The 17,828-nt window shown below is 40.4% G+C and overlaps 1 protein-coding gene across 1 annotated transcript in view; it reads right to left on the minus strand.

The window, feature by feature from the left end:
* The window catches only part of impg2a (interphotoreceptor matrix proteoglycan 2a), a gene marked incomplete at both ends in the record, with an annotated part of 32,486 nt that overhangs the window by 13,351 nt on the left and 1,307 nt on the right, over positions 1–17,828 (minus strand). Inside the window, 10 exons of the mRNA XM_083889745.1 lie at positions 2,173–2,216; positions 4,873–5,066; positions 9,350–9,370; positions 9,503–9,561; positions 10,745–10,900; positions 10,991–11,058; positions 11,339–11,385; positions 12,460–12,492; positions 13,437–13,462; positions 13,585–13,751. Coding sequence (XP_083745871.1) covers positions 2,173–2,216; positions 4,873–5,066; positions 9,350–9,370; positions 9,503–9,561; positions 10,745–10,900; positions 10,991–11,058; positions 11,339–11,385; positions 12,460–12,492; positions 13,437–13,462; positions 13,585–13,751 — 815 coding nt within the window. The remainder of the gene's footprint in view (positions 1–2,172; positions 2,217–4,872; positions 5,067–9,349; positions 9,371–9,502; positions 9,562–10,744; positions 10,901–10,990; positions 11,059–11,338; positions 11,386–12,459; positions 12,493–13,436; positions 13,463–13,584; positions 13,752–17,828) is intronic.

Raw genomic sequence — 17,828 nt, forward strand, 5'->3', positions numbered from 1 at the left:
GTTTCAGATGTTCCCATGCTCTAACACAACTGATTCAAATAAATGGGTTGTTACCAGGCTTTTGCAGAGCTTGTTGATGAGCTGATTATTTGAATCAGGTGTGTTGGAGCAAGGATACATCTAAAAAAAATGCAGGACAGTGGTGCCAGAGGACAAGGATTGAAAACACTGCTTTAGATTATTTCCAAAAATCCAAAACAAATAATAAACTATTATCTAAGATATGCCACAAGCTTGTTGATTTTCTTTCTGCACACAACTACTGTGGTATGATGTGTTCAGTGTTTTTTGTGATGGGAATACTGAGTCTATGGCCTCTGTATTTTGGGGGTCAGGAGCTGCTGCATAAGACGGAGACGGATGGAGCCTTTAGTCTGTACTTTGGTTCATTTTGTCTGCCATTGTGCACCAAGAAACACAGCAAAATACCACCGGAAAGTGTGGGGGGCAGTGTAGAGTAAATAGTCCAAATCAGTCAATTGCAGTCTGTGAAACAGTTGTAAAACATGCTGCCAGAGCTCGCCGGTTTATTCCAGCAGCCAGAAAACAGAGAGCGACTACCAGGCGCTCGGCTTCACTCACTGGCATGCTGCGGTTTTTATTCGAGGGGCTATCCAATGAAGGGAGTTGTTGCAGACATATGGAAATATTGAAAATGCTGCTCGTCATCGATCTCTTTCATTGTCGACACCAACGAGTAATATTCATTGCTAATGGGAGAACTTAAGCCCAATTTATACTTCTGCGTAAAGTGCCCTGCGTAGGTTACGCAGAGTCCTCTGCGTCGACGCAGAGACTGTCGAAGAGCCTCTGCGTCGTCTCCGACTGCACAAAATATTTTTTAAGTGTCCGTCACTCCGTCAAGGGACAACGGAGACGGCAAGAGCTGCGATTGGTCCTCAGGACAGGCCGAGCTAAGCTGCTCTGTGCCGGCTCACAGTGCGCACCGAGCGTCCACAGCCGCGGAGCTGATCCCCGCCAATAACGCCGCTGCCAAACTATAAATACGTCATATCTTAACACACACAGCACATGTTTAGACTCTAAATGGCCAATTTCTCGCCTCAAATTATCTTAAAACTGCGTTCCGTTACACAGAAAAGTGAGAAACGGCCACTGTTTCAACAACAGCAGCAGTCTTTCTCTCTCGGACGCTATTGCTCACTGTAGCCAGAAGCACAACAACCTTGCGCAGCGACCCCTAGTGATCGGGCGGGAAATTGCAGAGCGTGTCCGTCACCACGACGCAGTCGGATAACGCATTACGCAGTCGGAGAAGTATAATGTGGCCTTTACTTGGTGAGATGTTAAACTTCTGGCCATCAGAAAAACAACTGTTTCTCACAGTATTACAGTAGTGTAGACTAGAAGTGTATTCATTTCATTGCATGGCTGTGCACCTACACATAAGGCAGGCGATTTTTCTTAGCCAAGTTTGAAATGTTGGAAACTAGACACTAGCCATAACTAGAGCGGCAGAGTGCCTTAGTGTAACAGTAGCTTTCTGCTCCTGACTGGCGAGGAAACATTTTGCCAACTGTCCCGATTCAGATAATGAGTCAAATGAATCACTCAGCGAACTGAGCTCTAAAGCGAACGAACAGATATGTTTACTGCGACGCAAGCTCTGATTATCATCAAAGAACGCGCTCGACCACAAGACGGCATGAACAGAGACAGACTTGAGATAGTATTACTTGTCTGAATGAACTCATACTGTACTGTTTGTGTGGACCTGACTCTCTGTGGTGTGGTGTCACTGCAGCCTTTCACCCCAGAATAGCTGTGGATTATTTTAGCAAGAGCCAAACTAATCCTCAGAGCTTGTCTTCACCTGAGCTGGTGAGCGCATCCTCTACCTTTACTGGTTTGGATAACATCACAAGCCAGTTCCAACAACAACATCATCCATACTACAGTACAAATGTCACCACTATTAAAGGTCCAGTGTGATATTAATTATACTACCCCTAAGTATGTAAAATACGAGTTTATTATCCCTTTTAAATGTAAATTGTGGGGGTTTTGTAGTCTTGGAATAAGCCTTTTATGTGTACTTTAAGTAAGGACCTTGCTTTGTGGAGGCTGCCATCTTGTGTGTGAAGAGCAGGGAAGCCCAGAGAGAGAGATTGTTGTCATGAAAGTTGCAGAGGAGGAAAATGTGTTACTTACCATGGTTCCCTCTGCAGCACTGACAAACTCTGAGATTTCAGACACTGTGAAAGCAGAGGTGCAACAAATATTAATGGAAAACTGGAACACAAATGGCAACTGAACCTAATAGCCTGACTGTATCTGCCTGACAGAGTTGATAAGATCACCTAACAGCAACTGTTTCAGCACTGACAGCCTCCAATGTCTTCAGGGGTAAACATGTGCATATCTGTGCTCACATCTAGAGCCAGTGGTTTAGAGCTCCCTGAGATTCAGAATTAAAGGTGGACTCCATCCATACATTTTGATAGTGATAGTTTTAATCCAGGAGCTACTAAGCTTGTTAAATGTTTATTGGACATTACTGGATACAGACCAATAAGTGTAAACTGTACAACTGTATTTACTATGTCATCAAATTTTGGATGACATTGACGACATATGACGTTTTTGTCAAATTTTGGCATTTACATTTTTTCCCAAAGAATTGTCACATTTTTGACGACATAGTATAGTATGACGTTTTTGTCAAATTTTGGACCAAATTTTTTTTTGAAAAAAATTGTCAAATTTGGAAAGGCATATGTCATTTTTGTCAAAATTTGGACCAAATTTTTTTTACAAAAAATTTGTCAAATTTGGGACGCCATAGTATTGTACAACGTTTTTGTCAAATTTTGGACCAACATTTTTTTCCCCAAAAAATTGTACAATTTTGAACAACATAGTATAGTATGACGTTTTTGTCAAATTTAAGAACAAAATTTAAAAAAATAAAAATAAATTGTCACATTTTGGAACAACATAGTATAGTATGTCGGTTTTGTCAAATTTTGGACGCCATAGTTAAATGGGATTTCTTTCAGTTTTTTTTCCCTTTGGCGGCCCTCAGTCCAATGTTGGGTTCCTAAATTGGCCCTCAGGTATCAAAACTTTGAGAACCCCTGCTTTAAAACAATAAATCATGTATAAATCATGTCCCAATCATGTGTCCATTCAAACAGGACACTGTCTGCAACATGTTACACACTGACTTTACATAACGTATTCATCAGTCATTAAAACAAAGCTATCCCTTGAAGGAGTTTTTGTTTAGCTTTATTAGTGCTCTATTGAGGCAAATTAATGAGCTTGAGGTTTTTCAATAGAAAACCCCCATATGATATTACTTGTAGCCTATGAAACATGATGCAGCAATTTTACAATACAAAGGGAAGGGTAGAATATAAAAAAGATCTTTCCTCTGCATGTGCTTTGATCAGTTTTGAAAGCCACATGTGAAATTGGTGGAGTTTTGGAGAGCTAACTGTGAGATGCCCTGGGATGGACCCAAAATTAAGGATTAAATTAAAGCCCAGAAACCTGGAGGCACTGGTTTCAAACTGCCCTTCTTCTTTGCATTTAATGATGAAGGATTTAACTCTGGCACAAAATAAATAGACTTTATAACTGAACGACTCTCTTATTAGTTCATTAAGAACGCCCCACTTTTGAGCTGAGACTTGTTATAAATACGTGTCCGTCCTCTCTGACAGGAAAAAGGCAGACAAATCAGAAACAGATGAGACTATTAAAATCCTGGAATGTTTTCACAAGTGCTGGATCATTTGTCGTAATATCTACTGCGTCTCTATTTGATATGACATGTGGAGTCTTGAGCTGCGTTGCATGCACATGGTCTGCCAATGCATTATCTCTGCCATGTCAATTACACGTGTGCACATAAAGTACTGCATATGTGACATAGTTCATTATTACTCAGCAGTAATTCAGTATTCGTGTTATATTTGTGGGTCGTATGGCTCAAGGCATTGGTTGTCAAAGTGCGGCCCGGGGGCCAATGGCGGCCCGCAGAAACATTTCTGGCGGCCCCGCAATGAATTACAGTTGATAGTTTTAATCCAGGAGCTACTAAGCTTGTTAAATGTTTATTGGACATTATTGGATACAATAAGCGTAAACAAAAATTCTGGGCATTTACCTGGTTTCTATATGGTGAATTTTAGTGTATTATTGTGTTATAAGCTGGTAATAAGCAGGTAGCTACAGCCCCCAATTACTAGCTATTTACCCAGTAAATATATGGTAACAGAAATGTGTTACTTGGTATTAACCTGTAATTAGAAGGTAAGAACAATGGCCAAAATACTGGGTCATTACACAGTAAATTATAAAGCGTTATTATATTAACGCTTAAATGACATTATATTAACTCTTATATTACTTAACGCTAAATTGTAGAACTGCAATCTGGTCATTAAAATTATTACAAATTGGATTTCTTTGTGGGGGTTTTTTTGTATATTTTCCCTTTGGCGGCCCTCAGTCCAATGTTGGGTTCCTAAATTGGCCCTCAGGTATCAAAACTTTGAGAACCCCTGGCTCAAGGGTTCTCCCCTCTTATAAATAGCAGGTAAATTCCACAGGTACTGTAATTCAGGGCGTGTCACTACCCAATCTGTGCCTGAAACACGATTTGTTCTACACATGTGGCTACAAGTGTAGAACATCGTTGACGAAAACAACACTGCTGGCTAGACAACTAACGTTTGTGCTGATACGCCTCAGTGTTCTGTCATGTCAGTGCTGTGTGGGGAACTCACTGTGTGAGCCACATGTGACTGATGAACACATATTCTGTTGCTGTGCTTGTGCTATGTGTCTTCTGTTAAAGTGAATGGAGGGCGCTCTGCAGACATACACTGGCCATTGTCTTACCACTGTCCAGGGCTTCAGTGTCCACGTGTTTGACCTCACCGACTGTGTAAACCACTGCGGGGAGCGCTTTGACCTCATGGTACGAGTTCTCGACGCGGTTCGACTGCAGGGTCAGGTAGTCCAGCTGTTCAGCGCTCACCCCCGCAGCATCCACCACCACTGTGACAGCGTAGTCCACTACCACACCATCCAGCCTGAAAACACAAACAATGTGTGTAGTAGCTTGTATTAAATCCACAAAATTGAACAGTCGCAACGCTGGGTAATGATTTAAGATGACTGTATAATGACTTCTGTTAAAAATGTGTGGTAAAATATGATGCATAATTACATTCGCCAAGGAGGTTTTGTTTTTTGGATGTGTTTATCTGTTTGTCTACGAGCAGCATAACTCAAAAACTAAAGGATGATATGATGACATTTCCTGAGGATGTAGGTTATGGCCAAAGGAAGAAATTAATAAATTGAATAAGTTTCCGTGGCAGTCCGGATACATAACTAGAGTAGCCTTGGCAGAGGGTGCTTTCTCTAGTTATATAGTGTTTTTATTTATGGGTTTCAAGAAATTGTAACTTTGGAACTGAGTTGAAGTTTCTTAAGATTGATCTCAAACTGTTGGAGGATAAATGAGGCACACTAGCTCATTTTTCAATGGCTTTGGAAAACTGTCAGGCACTCTTTCTATAGTTTTACAGAGAGCAATGGATTTAGTTCATATACACAAGGTGTGTGACAGAAACTGGTGACCTGTCCTGGATGTACCCTGCTTCTCACCCAGGGTCAATTGTGATGTATGGATGAGCAAATTGTTACATTCTCTGTTTTATCATATGATCATATGAAATTTGACTATTTGCAAGATTGAGATACCATTAAAAAAAAAATAACATTTTTATTTACCTTAGTGTCATAATTATGTAAAAGCATTAGAAAGATGGCATCACTGACCATAGCACTCATTATATTATCTCAGGGGTTCTCAAAGTTTTGATACCCGAGGGCCAATTTAGGAACCCAACATTGGACTGAGGGCCGCCAAAGGAAAAAAAAAAACGTAATAACTATGTTGTCCAAAATTTGACAATTAAAAAAAATTATGATAATTTGGTCCAAAATTTGCCAAAAACGTCGTACTATACTATGTCGTCCCTAATTTGACAATTTTTTGGGAAAAAAGTTTTTGGTCCCAAATTTGACAAAAATGACATCCAAAATGTGACAATTTTTGGGGGAAAAATTTCAACACCAAAATTGGACAAAAACGTCAGCCATAATATCTCTACTCACAATTAAAATATATAAAAGTGGGGGGAAAGTCTCCTAAATGAAAGAGAACACTTCCCTGTAGAGGACGAATTTCACTGTGGCATTAGTGTGATTTAATGTCAAAGTAATGACTAGATTTTTGTAGACCACCTCTCACTGGAGTGATCTACTCCTGCCTGGAACGCAGGAGGTTTCAACCATATAGGTCAAAAACCAGCCGAGTCAGCTGAATGATCAATATCATCATAATAAACATGGAAATCTCACATGAGATTCCAGGCAGTGGAAAAAAAAAAAACATATATCAGCCTTTATTTGACGTCTGGAAACCCTTTCACTGTGACCTAGTTTGTGGGGTTTCTGGCAGACAGCTGAGCATGTGCCAACCCACAGTCGGCCCCGTTTAGAGGGACATGCCATTTTCCCCCCTTTAGTTTAGAGCATTGGTTCTCAAAGTGCGGCCCACGGGCCAATGGCGGCCCGCAGAAACATTTCTGGCGGCCCCGCAATGAATTACAGCTGATAGTTTTAATCCAGGAGGTACTAAGCTTGTTAAATGTTTATTGGACATTACTGGATACAGACCAATAAGTGTAAACTGTACAACTGTATTAACTATGTCATCAAATGTTGGATGACATAGTGACACAGTATAGTATGACGTGTTTGTCAAATTTTGGACCAAATTTTTTTTGAAAAAAATTGTCAAATTTGGGAGAGCATATATGTAAATTTTTGTACAATTTTGGACCGAAATTTTGTCTGAAAAAAATTGTCAAATTTGGGATGGCATATATGTCATTTTTGTCAAATTTTGGACCAAATTTTTTTTTTTTTTAAATGGTCAAATCTGGGACGGCATATATGTCATTTTTGTCAAATTTTGGACCTAATTTTTTTTGAAAAAAATTGTCAAATTTGGGACGGCATATATGTAATTTTTGTCAAATTTTGGACCAAAATTTTGTCTTAAAAAAATTGTCAAATTTGGGACTGCATAGTATTGTACAACGTTTTTGTCAAATTTTGGACCAAAAACTTTTTTCCCAAAATTTTTTACAATTTTTAACGACATAGTATAGTATGATGTTTTTGTCAAATTTTGGACCAAACATTTTTTTTCAAAAAAATTGTCACATTTTGGACAACGTAGTATAGTATGTCCGTTTTGTCAAACTTTGGACGCCATAATTATTACAAATACTTTCAGTACACAGAAACATGCATCAATGAATCAATGTGGGAAGTGTAAATATATGATTGTCTAAAACAACTCAATTACATAGCATATACAGTGTAAAGCACAGTACACTTTACACTCATAACTGAGTGTAAGAGAGTTTCTGCTCATTGTCTACATGATTGCACCACATTTTTTCTGTTCGCTGCACATTCATAATGCAAACTTCACAGTCTACCACAACAGATGAAGCTGAACCTTGGCAATAAAGGTATGCACACGGTCAGCAACAATACTGTGATATTGATTTTAAAAGTAGTATGCAGTAACGATGCAGACGTCTACGGTGGCCCAGAGGTGTCAGGCCAAATACAAACGCCACAACACAAATACAAAAGCCATAACACAAATACAAATGCCACAACACAAATACAAACGCCACAACACAAATACAAACGCTACACAACACAAATACAAAAGCCACAACACAAACACAAAAGCCACAACACAAACACAAAAGCTACACAACACAAACACAAAAGCCACAACACAAACACAAAAGCCACAACACAAACACAAAAGCCACAACATAAATACAAACACTACACAACACAAATGCAAAAGCCACAACACAAACACAAAAGCCACAACACAAACACAAAAGCCACAACATAAATACAAACACTACACAACACAAATACAAAAGCCACAACATAAATACAAACGCTACACAACACAAATACAAAAGCCACAACACAAATACAAACACTACACAACACAAATACAAACGCCACAACACAAATTCAAAAGCCACAACATAAATACAAACGCTACACAACACAAATACAAACGCCACAACACAAATTCAAAAGCCACAACATAAATACAAACCCTACACAACACAAATACAAACGCTACACAAAAAAAAGCCACGTGGGCGGACGTAGGGTCTTTTTGGCAAGATTTATTTTTTTTGTCTAATATTTTTCTAAAAACATTGCCTCTGGTTGTATTGTATAGCTTGTAATAAAGTAATAATATATACTGCAATTCAATTCTAATTGCAACGATATATGGCTTAAGCATTCGCAACTTGGGTCTATCTGGGTTCCTAATTAAAATAACTGTTTATAATAAATGTTTTATTCATATATATACATTTTGAGAGTTCCCCCAGTGATAAAATCCCCACTACACCACTGATCACAACTAATGGATGTGTGGTGGAATCATTACAACTACGCAGGTTAAGTGAGACAGCAGCCAACTTTAAGTTAAGGAATTAAAACCAGTGCTCTGAAAAATGTTGGTGAAATACTGAAACAAATGTTAAATATGGACCTAGAGTCGTCCATTCAGAAAGTTCTGAAAGTCTTGGGTGACGGTAACACTTGCAGTATTTTGGCATCAGAAGTTACACACTGGAGCTTTAAACAATTAGTGGGTGCACTTTAAAGTATTTGGAATTAGCCTGTCTAGCAGCCTACATGCCAACCTTAATGCCAAGCTAATCTGCTCACTGCTATATTGTAGAAAATAGAATAAACTCAAAATAAACTCTAGAAGAGTCTTTTGCTTTGGGGTTAGTTCACTCAAGAAAACCAGAATACTTCTTCCACTAATAATCTTGTGATATGTCACAGCGTTCAATTTCACTCTATCCATTTCTCTACCTTTAAAAAAAAAAACTACTGTCACATACTTTGTCTTTCCCTCCAAACCGTCTCCACCAGAGACTAATCAGTGACGTCATAAAGCCCCAATAATCGTATATCTATAGTGGAACACCTGCTCACTTGATTGGAGGCATCTGATCCCACTTACCAGGTGAGTGACCACACTAAGACCATTAACAGAGGCAACTAGTGACACGTCTTAACACATGCCTACGTTCATAGGTAAATACAGGGAGAGGAAGGTTGATGCCACACGCACACACTCACTGATCCAGCTAAAGAATCGCTGATGGGGATCTTAGGGCTTGAACTACTCAAAGTATTCAAACTACCAGAGTGTGTACCGATCACTCACCCTTGTGCTTCCTTCTGTGGCCTGCACAGACATGGATAAAAAAAATCACTTTATTTTATACTATATTATGATTTATCTATTTATTTGTACTTTAACTTAAGTACAATTTTAGTTTGAGTGCATCCTCCTCCAATGGTGCAGAATAAGACTGACCTGAAGTCCAGCACAGACACACTCCTAAATCCAGGAAGCTTCTCCAGAGAAGCCTCAATCTGCAAAAACAAAGACGATCAAGCTTAATAAACAAACAAACATCTCGGCTTCTGGATGTTTCTGGACGTAGACAAGGTTAAGAATCCACTTATCTATAAACCAGATGTTTATGCTTGAGTTTTTAGGTTTCTCGGAGCACAATACCATTATACTTCACCTCCATCGTTATTATTTGTTATTATTTTGGTTACTGCTGCTGCTGCTGGTCTGTGTCTCTCCCTCTCTCTCTGCAGGAGGCGTGGCTGACCTACTTTCTCAGGACGCTGGTGATCGATTCCACCTCCTCCTGATGAGCAATCAGGAGCAGTCTTAAGTCGGAGTCGCCCCGATCACCAGCGTCAGGTCGTTGTCTTCCACTCGTTGTTAAAGTCGCCACTCTTGACTCTATGCTCAACTTAAAGGTGAAGTAAGTAGTTTATAGTGCCATCTAGAGGAGAGGCTGAAATTTACAACAAAGAACTGCTCCTCTGCTCACCCCCTCCCTTCCCTGAGCGCTACGGTATCCTCAGCCGGTCAAATGTCGTCCTCGTCGTCTTTCTCCGTGTCAGCAGATGAGGTTCGTGAGGCGAGGGAGAGGGCGGAGCTACCGCGGCCGTAGCAGACGAAGCGGAGAGAGTGGAGGCGGGACTTCCTGCTACAAGTAAAGAGACGCTTGATTTGTTCTCTCGCGTTTGTCCTTACAGGCTCCGGTAGAAACATGGCGTCTCGCTGCTAACAGTGGCTATGCAACCGCGGCCCGCGACCATGTTATTTTACATGACTTTTTGAAACACTACGAAAATGAAACAAAAACTATTACACAGCGACTAGACAATGCAGGAGCACATAATATGTATAAAAAAGTGGATTTTGGGTTATATAAACCCATAAATACTACACATTGTCCCTTTAAGTTGCCTATGCACAGGTAACGCAGTAACGCAATAACACATTATAAGACTGTATTTTCAGCAATAAAACAAAATGTGTAATCAGTGTTTTCTATAGCACCCGACCCCCCCCCCCCCCTGAGTTTGGGTTTAACTACCACAGCAGTATGTGACATTAACATCAATAAAGCATCCATCATAGAACATAAAGCAGGAGGTACGGCAGGCTCCAGGCCAGAGCCAAGACCCAATAAACAGAGAAAATTGTAGTCATCGTAAAAAAAACAAAAAAAAACGACAAGACGAAACAAACCTTTTCGGTGAGTTGTCTGCTGAGTGTTTGGAAGCGGAGGCTGACTGGATCGTGGAGGTCGTTGCTGTAGAGCTCTCCCGTCAGGAGGATGCTGAGCTCCACCACCTGCTCCAACGCAGCAGGCGAGGGAGGCTGCGCAGCAATGTCATTGTCCATCTGCGCAACGAGACAGAAAAACAGTTGCACTCACCGTGATGCAGCTGTAGCTACAGCACATAGACAACGTTTTTTTTAATACAAACTCACTGTGCTCTCCTCCACCTCTGGGACAATAGTCACAGCCTCCTCCCCTTCTTCTCCCTTAGCTACATCCTCTGGAGGGTTGTGCAGAAAAATAAGAGTTTGCCGGTTTATTTCCTAGTTGTTGTGAGGTTAAATCTTGGACATTTGCTTCAGTTGATTAATTCCTGATGGCCCTATAAGACTGTCCTTTAGGAGTACTTCCTAAATCACAGGCTGTAGTCAAGCAAAGACATGCCATCAGATAACTTAACATAATATAAGCTAAAAAACAGGAAAACTACAGAACATGGACAAACATTTGTGTGTAACAGGATGCTTCAGTTATTGAAACCGTGTGAGAGTTTCACTGACCGAGTTCAGGAAGCTCAACAGCGTCTGGTGTGCCTGGAGTTAGAGAGCTGCAAAACAGAGAGAAACAATTGTCACTTAATAATGACTTGGTGATTCATGCTTAACAAAAATAATACTATTTCATCTGCTAACAAAAATATAGCCTTACTGTTGTATTAAGAAAGGATAAGATACAATATTTGTTTTTTTTATTTCCCACACACAAACAAATTACTATGAAACATCTGAAGTTGTGTGGTCACTGAAGAGTGGAAGTAAGAACACATTATACGTTTAGGGCTGTAATGATTCATCGAATAGCTTGACTGCTTGATTTTTCAGCTTCTTAAATGTTATTTTCTGGTTTCTTTGCTACATATAACGGAAGGAAATCATAAAGACGGAATAATTTTATGTTTATGGACAAATTGAGACCTTAGAGATCATTATTTTGAGATTTGGGAAAATACTAGTGCTGTAAAACCATTAAAATATTAAATCACGATTAATCGCATTAATGTCATATTTAACTCTCAATTAATCGCACATTTTTATCTATTCTAAATGTCCCTCGATTTCTTTTTGTACCACTATTTTTCCTAATTTTAAGACTTATCAACATAGAAAAGTGGATTGGCTTGCTTTGTGCAAATGTTATTTGCATATTTTGGCATATACTGTAGTGTAGGGCTGAACAATTAATCAAAATTTATCTAAATTGCAATACAGCTTACTGCAATTTTAAGACGCAATATTTATAATATAATATTTGTTCAAGCCGACTACTCCTTGGTCGGCTCGCGCAGCGTGTCTGTTGTTTTGTTTCCAGTCTATCTAGATCCGGTGTGGTGTTGTAGTTGTTCTAACGTTACTAGTTGAGGCAACAGCATGTGGAAAAAAACTGCAAAGTTTGTTCGGCCAAAAAGAGCGTTAATCGCGCGATAAATAAAAATCGACGCCGTTTAAAATTGGTTCAAGTTAACGCATTAATTAACGCGTTTAACTGACAGCACTAGAAAATACCAATCAACTTACTTCAAAAACATGTTCTGACATTCTATGAATAAAGCAACTAATTGATTGAAAGAAAAAATAATCTAAAGATAAATCAGTATCAGTATAAACATATATATCATCATTACCTGCACATGTTCTGCCAGGACCTGGTGGTCTCACTACACAGAAATAAGAATGAGATGAGCTCTTATAAAATCATCTATATAAAACCCTATAAAATTGCATTAGTGTTCTATTTCATCCTTACTGACTGCCAGAGGCAATGCTTTAAAGGTGAAGTAAGTAGTTTATAGTGCCATCTAGAGGAGAGGATTGAAATTTACAACAAAGAACTGCTCCTCTGCTCACCCCCCCCCCCCCTTCCCTGAGCGCTACGGTGTCCGCAGCCGGTCAAACGTCGTCCTCGTCGTCTTTCTCCGTGTCAGCAGATGAGGTTCGTGAGGCGAGGGAGAGGGCGGAGCTACCGCGGCCGTAGCAGACGAAGCGGAGAGAGTGGAGGCGGGACTTCCTGCTACAAGTAAATAGACGCTTGATTTGTTCTCTCGCGTTTGTCCTTACAGGCTCCGGTAGAAACATGGCGTCTCGCTGCTAACAGTGGCTATGCAACCGCGGCCCGCGACCATGTTATTTTACATGACTTTTTGAAACACTACGAAAATGAAACAAAAACTATTATACAGCGACTAGACAATGCAGGAGCACATAATATGTATAAAAAAGTGGATTTTGGGTTATATAAACCCATAAATACTACACAGTGTCCCTTTAAAGCACCGCCTCTGGCAGTCAATAAGGATGAAATAGAACAAACGTTGCACGTGTAACTATGTTTCTAAGAATCCTGGACGACCGCTAGAGCATCTGGTCACTCCGAAACCTCGTAGGCTTGCAAGAAAATTCTGTAGGAACTGATCCTCAGGTGACACCCAAAGATCAGCCTTCTCTCCAGTCCAACTGGGGTCACGGCGGCATTTGTTGCTTATAATATACTCGACCTACACATGCATGAGAGGAAAAAAATCCAGTGCTGAATGCACCGCCTCTGGCAGTCATCCAGAATGCATAGAACCATAGTTTTAACACATGGGAACGGTAATGTTACCTCTTCAAACCTGGCATCGGTATTCTCTGAAATTCAGAAGAAATATTGTTAGTCACAGCATCCACCACCTGCACACACATTTATTAAGTCCTATATGCTCTTAATATTATATACTTATATTTGATGAAATCATTGTTCATTCACACACCTTTTGAACCAGAGCCTGGTGCTCCGCTGACTGGCTGAAGTAGCTGCCAATATCTTGTGCTGTGACTGCACCCTCCTGACACTGGCTCATCCAGCTCTCGTACTCGTCTTGCTCTGGGAGTCGGTCCCAGAAGATCTTGAAAGCCTCCCATATGGTCTCCTGGCAGACTGATCAGAGCAAGAAGAAACAACATGCTCTTAGAAATGAAGTTACAAAGAGCACATTTAGAGAAATACTTTCCAAATTATTTGTCGGTCTTCATCTCAGTAAGGACTGTGGTGCACATTTAAGACAGACCACTCTATTGGCTCAGTCATACAAATAATGGTCACCTCCAAATGCAAATCATGCTTTTCACAATGTACACGATCACACACAAATATATTTTTAGAACAAACTTTTCACCTGAGATGCACTGCAACATGATTTCTCACTTTCACGACATATCAGTACATGAGTGAAAGTCCTGCAATGAGTAAAATGTACTTCAAGCATCAAAGCGCTGAGCAAAACAAGACAATTAATCCCCACTTCCCCATGAGTGTTTTATATTATTTTTAATTCATTCATAAATTTCTGCCGTTTATCCTTCACAAGAGGATCATGCGGAGCTGGAGCCGATTCAAGGGCACAGACACAGGGCGAAAAGCCGTGTGCACCCTGGACAGCTCACCAGTCCATCGCATGGCCAACATATAGAAATGTATATATAATACATCCATGGCACGGACACACAGTCCGTGTTTTTAACATCCATAGGTGTATGCTTGGTGAATGTTATTAACATTCGTACGTAACGTGTTGTAGTACTTTCGGTTCAGGGTCACTTTTGAATATGGGGCTGTTCAATGGATGAATTATATGAACTGGATAGAGCACCGCAGTAAAGTACATTTCAAATGAACTACTTTTACTTCTACTTGAGTAATATTTCATCAAAGTATCGGTACTTTTACTTGAGTACAATATTTTAGTACTTTTTCCACCTCTGCGAAAAGCACATCGCTACGCTGCCTATTGACTTAACTGTACTATGTTTGTGCTGCATTTACGTTCACATTGCTTTCGTGAATTGTCAACACACTTAAGCCCAATTTATACTTCTGCGTAAAGTGCTCTGCGTAGGCTACGCAGAGTCCTCTGCGTCGACGCAGAACCTGTCGAAGAGCCTCTGCGTCGTTTCCGGGTGCACGGAATATTTTTTAAGTGTCCGTCACTCCGTCAAGGGACAACGGAGACGGCAAGAGCTGCGATTGGTCCTCAGGACAGGCCGAGCGAAGATGCTCTGTGCCGGCTCACTGTGCGCACCGAGCGTCCACAGAGGGCGGAGCTGAACACCGCCGACTTCGTCGCTGCCGAACTATAAATACGTCATATCTTAACACACACAGCACATGTTTAGACTCTAAATGGCCAATTTCTCGCCTCAAATTATCTTAAAACTGCGTTCCGGGACACAGAAAAGTGACAAACGGTCGCTGTTTCAACAACAACAGTCTTTCTCCCTCGGACGCCATTGCTCACTGTAGCCAAAAGCACAACAACCTTGCGCAGCGACCCCTACTGATCGGGCGGGAAATTGCAGCGCCTATCCGTCACCACGACGCAGAAGTATAAAGGCTCGAGTGGTCTACGTGGTGACGCAGACGGATAACGCATTACGCAGTCGGAGAAGTATAATGTGGCCTTTAGTGGCAATTTAGTGGGAGGTGTAATGATGGCTCTACAAGAGAGGCTTAAACATTTCTTAAGGCTGGAATTTGATGAAAAACGGAAGCTTTTATCAGCGGAAGACCCACGCCTGAGCTACCAGACCTTCTCCAAAGGAAGGGACAGAAAATGATACGTACTTTTCAAAACAGACAGAGCAACTGTAAACTCTGTAGACTCTGTAAACTGAAGGCCAAGTCAGGAGACATTTATAACTCTGTCAGCGACAACTTTGTGAAGAAGGAACGGCGCATGGACTTCGTCTTCAAACTAACCGAGCAAGTTTAAACGCACACACCTATGGACGTTAAAAACACGGGCTGTGCGTCCGTGCAATGAGCGACGACCCTGGTCGATCGTGAGAAACAACATTTTTCGTTAATGTTTTTTTTATGTTTTGTGCTTTTATTTTTGTGGTTTTTGATTTGCGTTACCGTTTTGACATGCATTTCCGTTATATTGTCTGCTTAAGTGTTTGCGTTGTGAGATAAAGGGTGCATTCCAATTCCTTGCTTAACCCTCAATCTTAACCCTGAATCTCAAAAATGTGCGCTCCCTCTAGTGCAAGTGCTGTCCCGATTCTCAGAAAAATAAAGTTGAGTGGCGAGTTTAAGGGCTGTATCGCCCTCAATATTGAGATTTTCCGAGACCCTTGGAGTACGTTAAAAAGTAAGTATTTTCTTTGTAAATAGAGATATAAAAATTATGAAAACCATTGTATTCATACAAATTCATACACTCGTACAAATACCACAACCACGGACATATTACCACACACCACTGCTTATTGAAAAGTAAACGATAGTAAACCGATCGCCTGTCCGCATCTGCCGGCTATTGACAAAATATCGTAAAATAAAAATAAATGTTACGCAACAATGCGTAATTACATTGTAAAGAACCCACATTATAAGACAATATAAATAAATAGAAAGAATAAAATACTGTAATTAACTTTGAAAAAACTTTTTTAAAAAACTACACATTGCACTGTAAATAACTCACATTATAAACAAAATATAAAGTATAGAAGTTAAATTGTTTTCTTGGGGGAACTAAACCCACAGCACTTTGAAGCACTGCTTCTACTAGTTAGCGTTAGCGTCAGCTAGCATTAGCGTCAGCTAGCATTCTGACGCTAATGTTAGCTGCTGTCTGTGTCCCCGTTAGTTAGACAGTGACTGTTAATGTTATGATTATATCATTATCTGCGCCAGTAGCGTCACTTACAACTGTGTGTCTTTCTTTCTTTTTCTTCGTCCTCTCTTTTTTCTTCCTCTTCTAACTTCCTGATTGATAAACTCCTCTTCATTTTCCTTCAGCTTCACACAGGTTAACGTGAGGAGACGTGGGGCCCCTTTAGGGAGGTTTCCTACTGAGATGTCATTGCAAATCAACCATTGTTGTTTAATGGAGACGGTGATGCAGCTGCTCACTGATGCATTTAGGCTCCGAGTGTCGGGAGCCCCCCCTATCGACTCGGGGCCCCAAGTAGTTGCCCGCCGCCTTGCCTGTTCATAAACTGCACGTCTATCGATAGCGATGAAAGTGAGAAAGTATGTTAATGCGTTAAAAAATTAACGCGTTAATTCTACAAATTAATCATCCTGCGTTAACACGTTAATTTTGACAGCCCTAGTTTATTGATTTGCGTTTTTCATTTGTGTTGTGTTTTGTGATTTGCGTTTTGGACCTCAGGGCCACCGTAGGGTAATAGAGTATATTAATGTGTGTATGAGAGAATGATGGTGCATTTAAGAAGAGTACAGTAGTGAGTGAGTGAGTAAGTGAGTGAGTGAGTGAGTGAATGAGTGATTGAGTGAGTGAATGAGTGAGTGAATGAGTGAGTGAGTGAGTGAGTGAGTGAGTGAGTGAGTGAATGAGTGATTGAGTGAGTGAGTGAGTGAGTGAGTGAGTGAGTGAATGAGTGAGTGAATGAGTGAGTGAGTGAGTGAATGAGTGATTGAGTGAGTGAGTGAGTGAATGAGTGAGTGAATGAGTGAGTCAGTGAGTGAGTGAGTGAATGAGTGAGTGAGTAAGTGAGTGAGTGAATGAGTGAGTGAGTGAATGAGAGAGTGAGTGAGTGAATGAGCGAGCGAGTGAGTGAGTAAGTGAGTGAGTGAGTGAGTGAATGAGTGAGTGAGTGAGTAAGTGAGTGAGTGAGTGAGTGAGTGAGTGAGTGAGTGAGTGAGTTTGTGAGTGAGTTTGTGAGTGAGTGAATGAGTGAGTGAGTGAATGAGTGAGTGAGTGAGCGAGTGAGTCACTTGGTCAGTGAATATTTAACGTATACAGCGTTTTACAGTCTCCTCTCATCATGTGATAATTCTTTGCTGCTGCTCTAACACAGACACACTTTCAAACTCCATCTGTTCCTGACACTTAAAATTAAATACATACGTTAAATGTTATGTATAAAATATATATGATGTAGATGGTGGGACAGTTATATATTGTCTGTGTATGTGCATGAACACAGTGTAAACCCAGATACATTATTTCCAATGTTTTCAACTGGGATTGCAGTGACTGTTTTT

Source organism: Microchirus variegatus (assembly GCF_963457635.1).
Source record: "Microchirus variegatus genome assembly, chromosome: 5".
In the NCBI taxonomy this organism is placed as follows: domain Eukaryota; kingdom Metazoa; phylum Chordata; class Actinopteri; order Pleuronectiformes; family Soleidae; genus Microchirus; species Microchirus variegatus.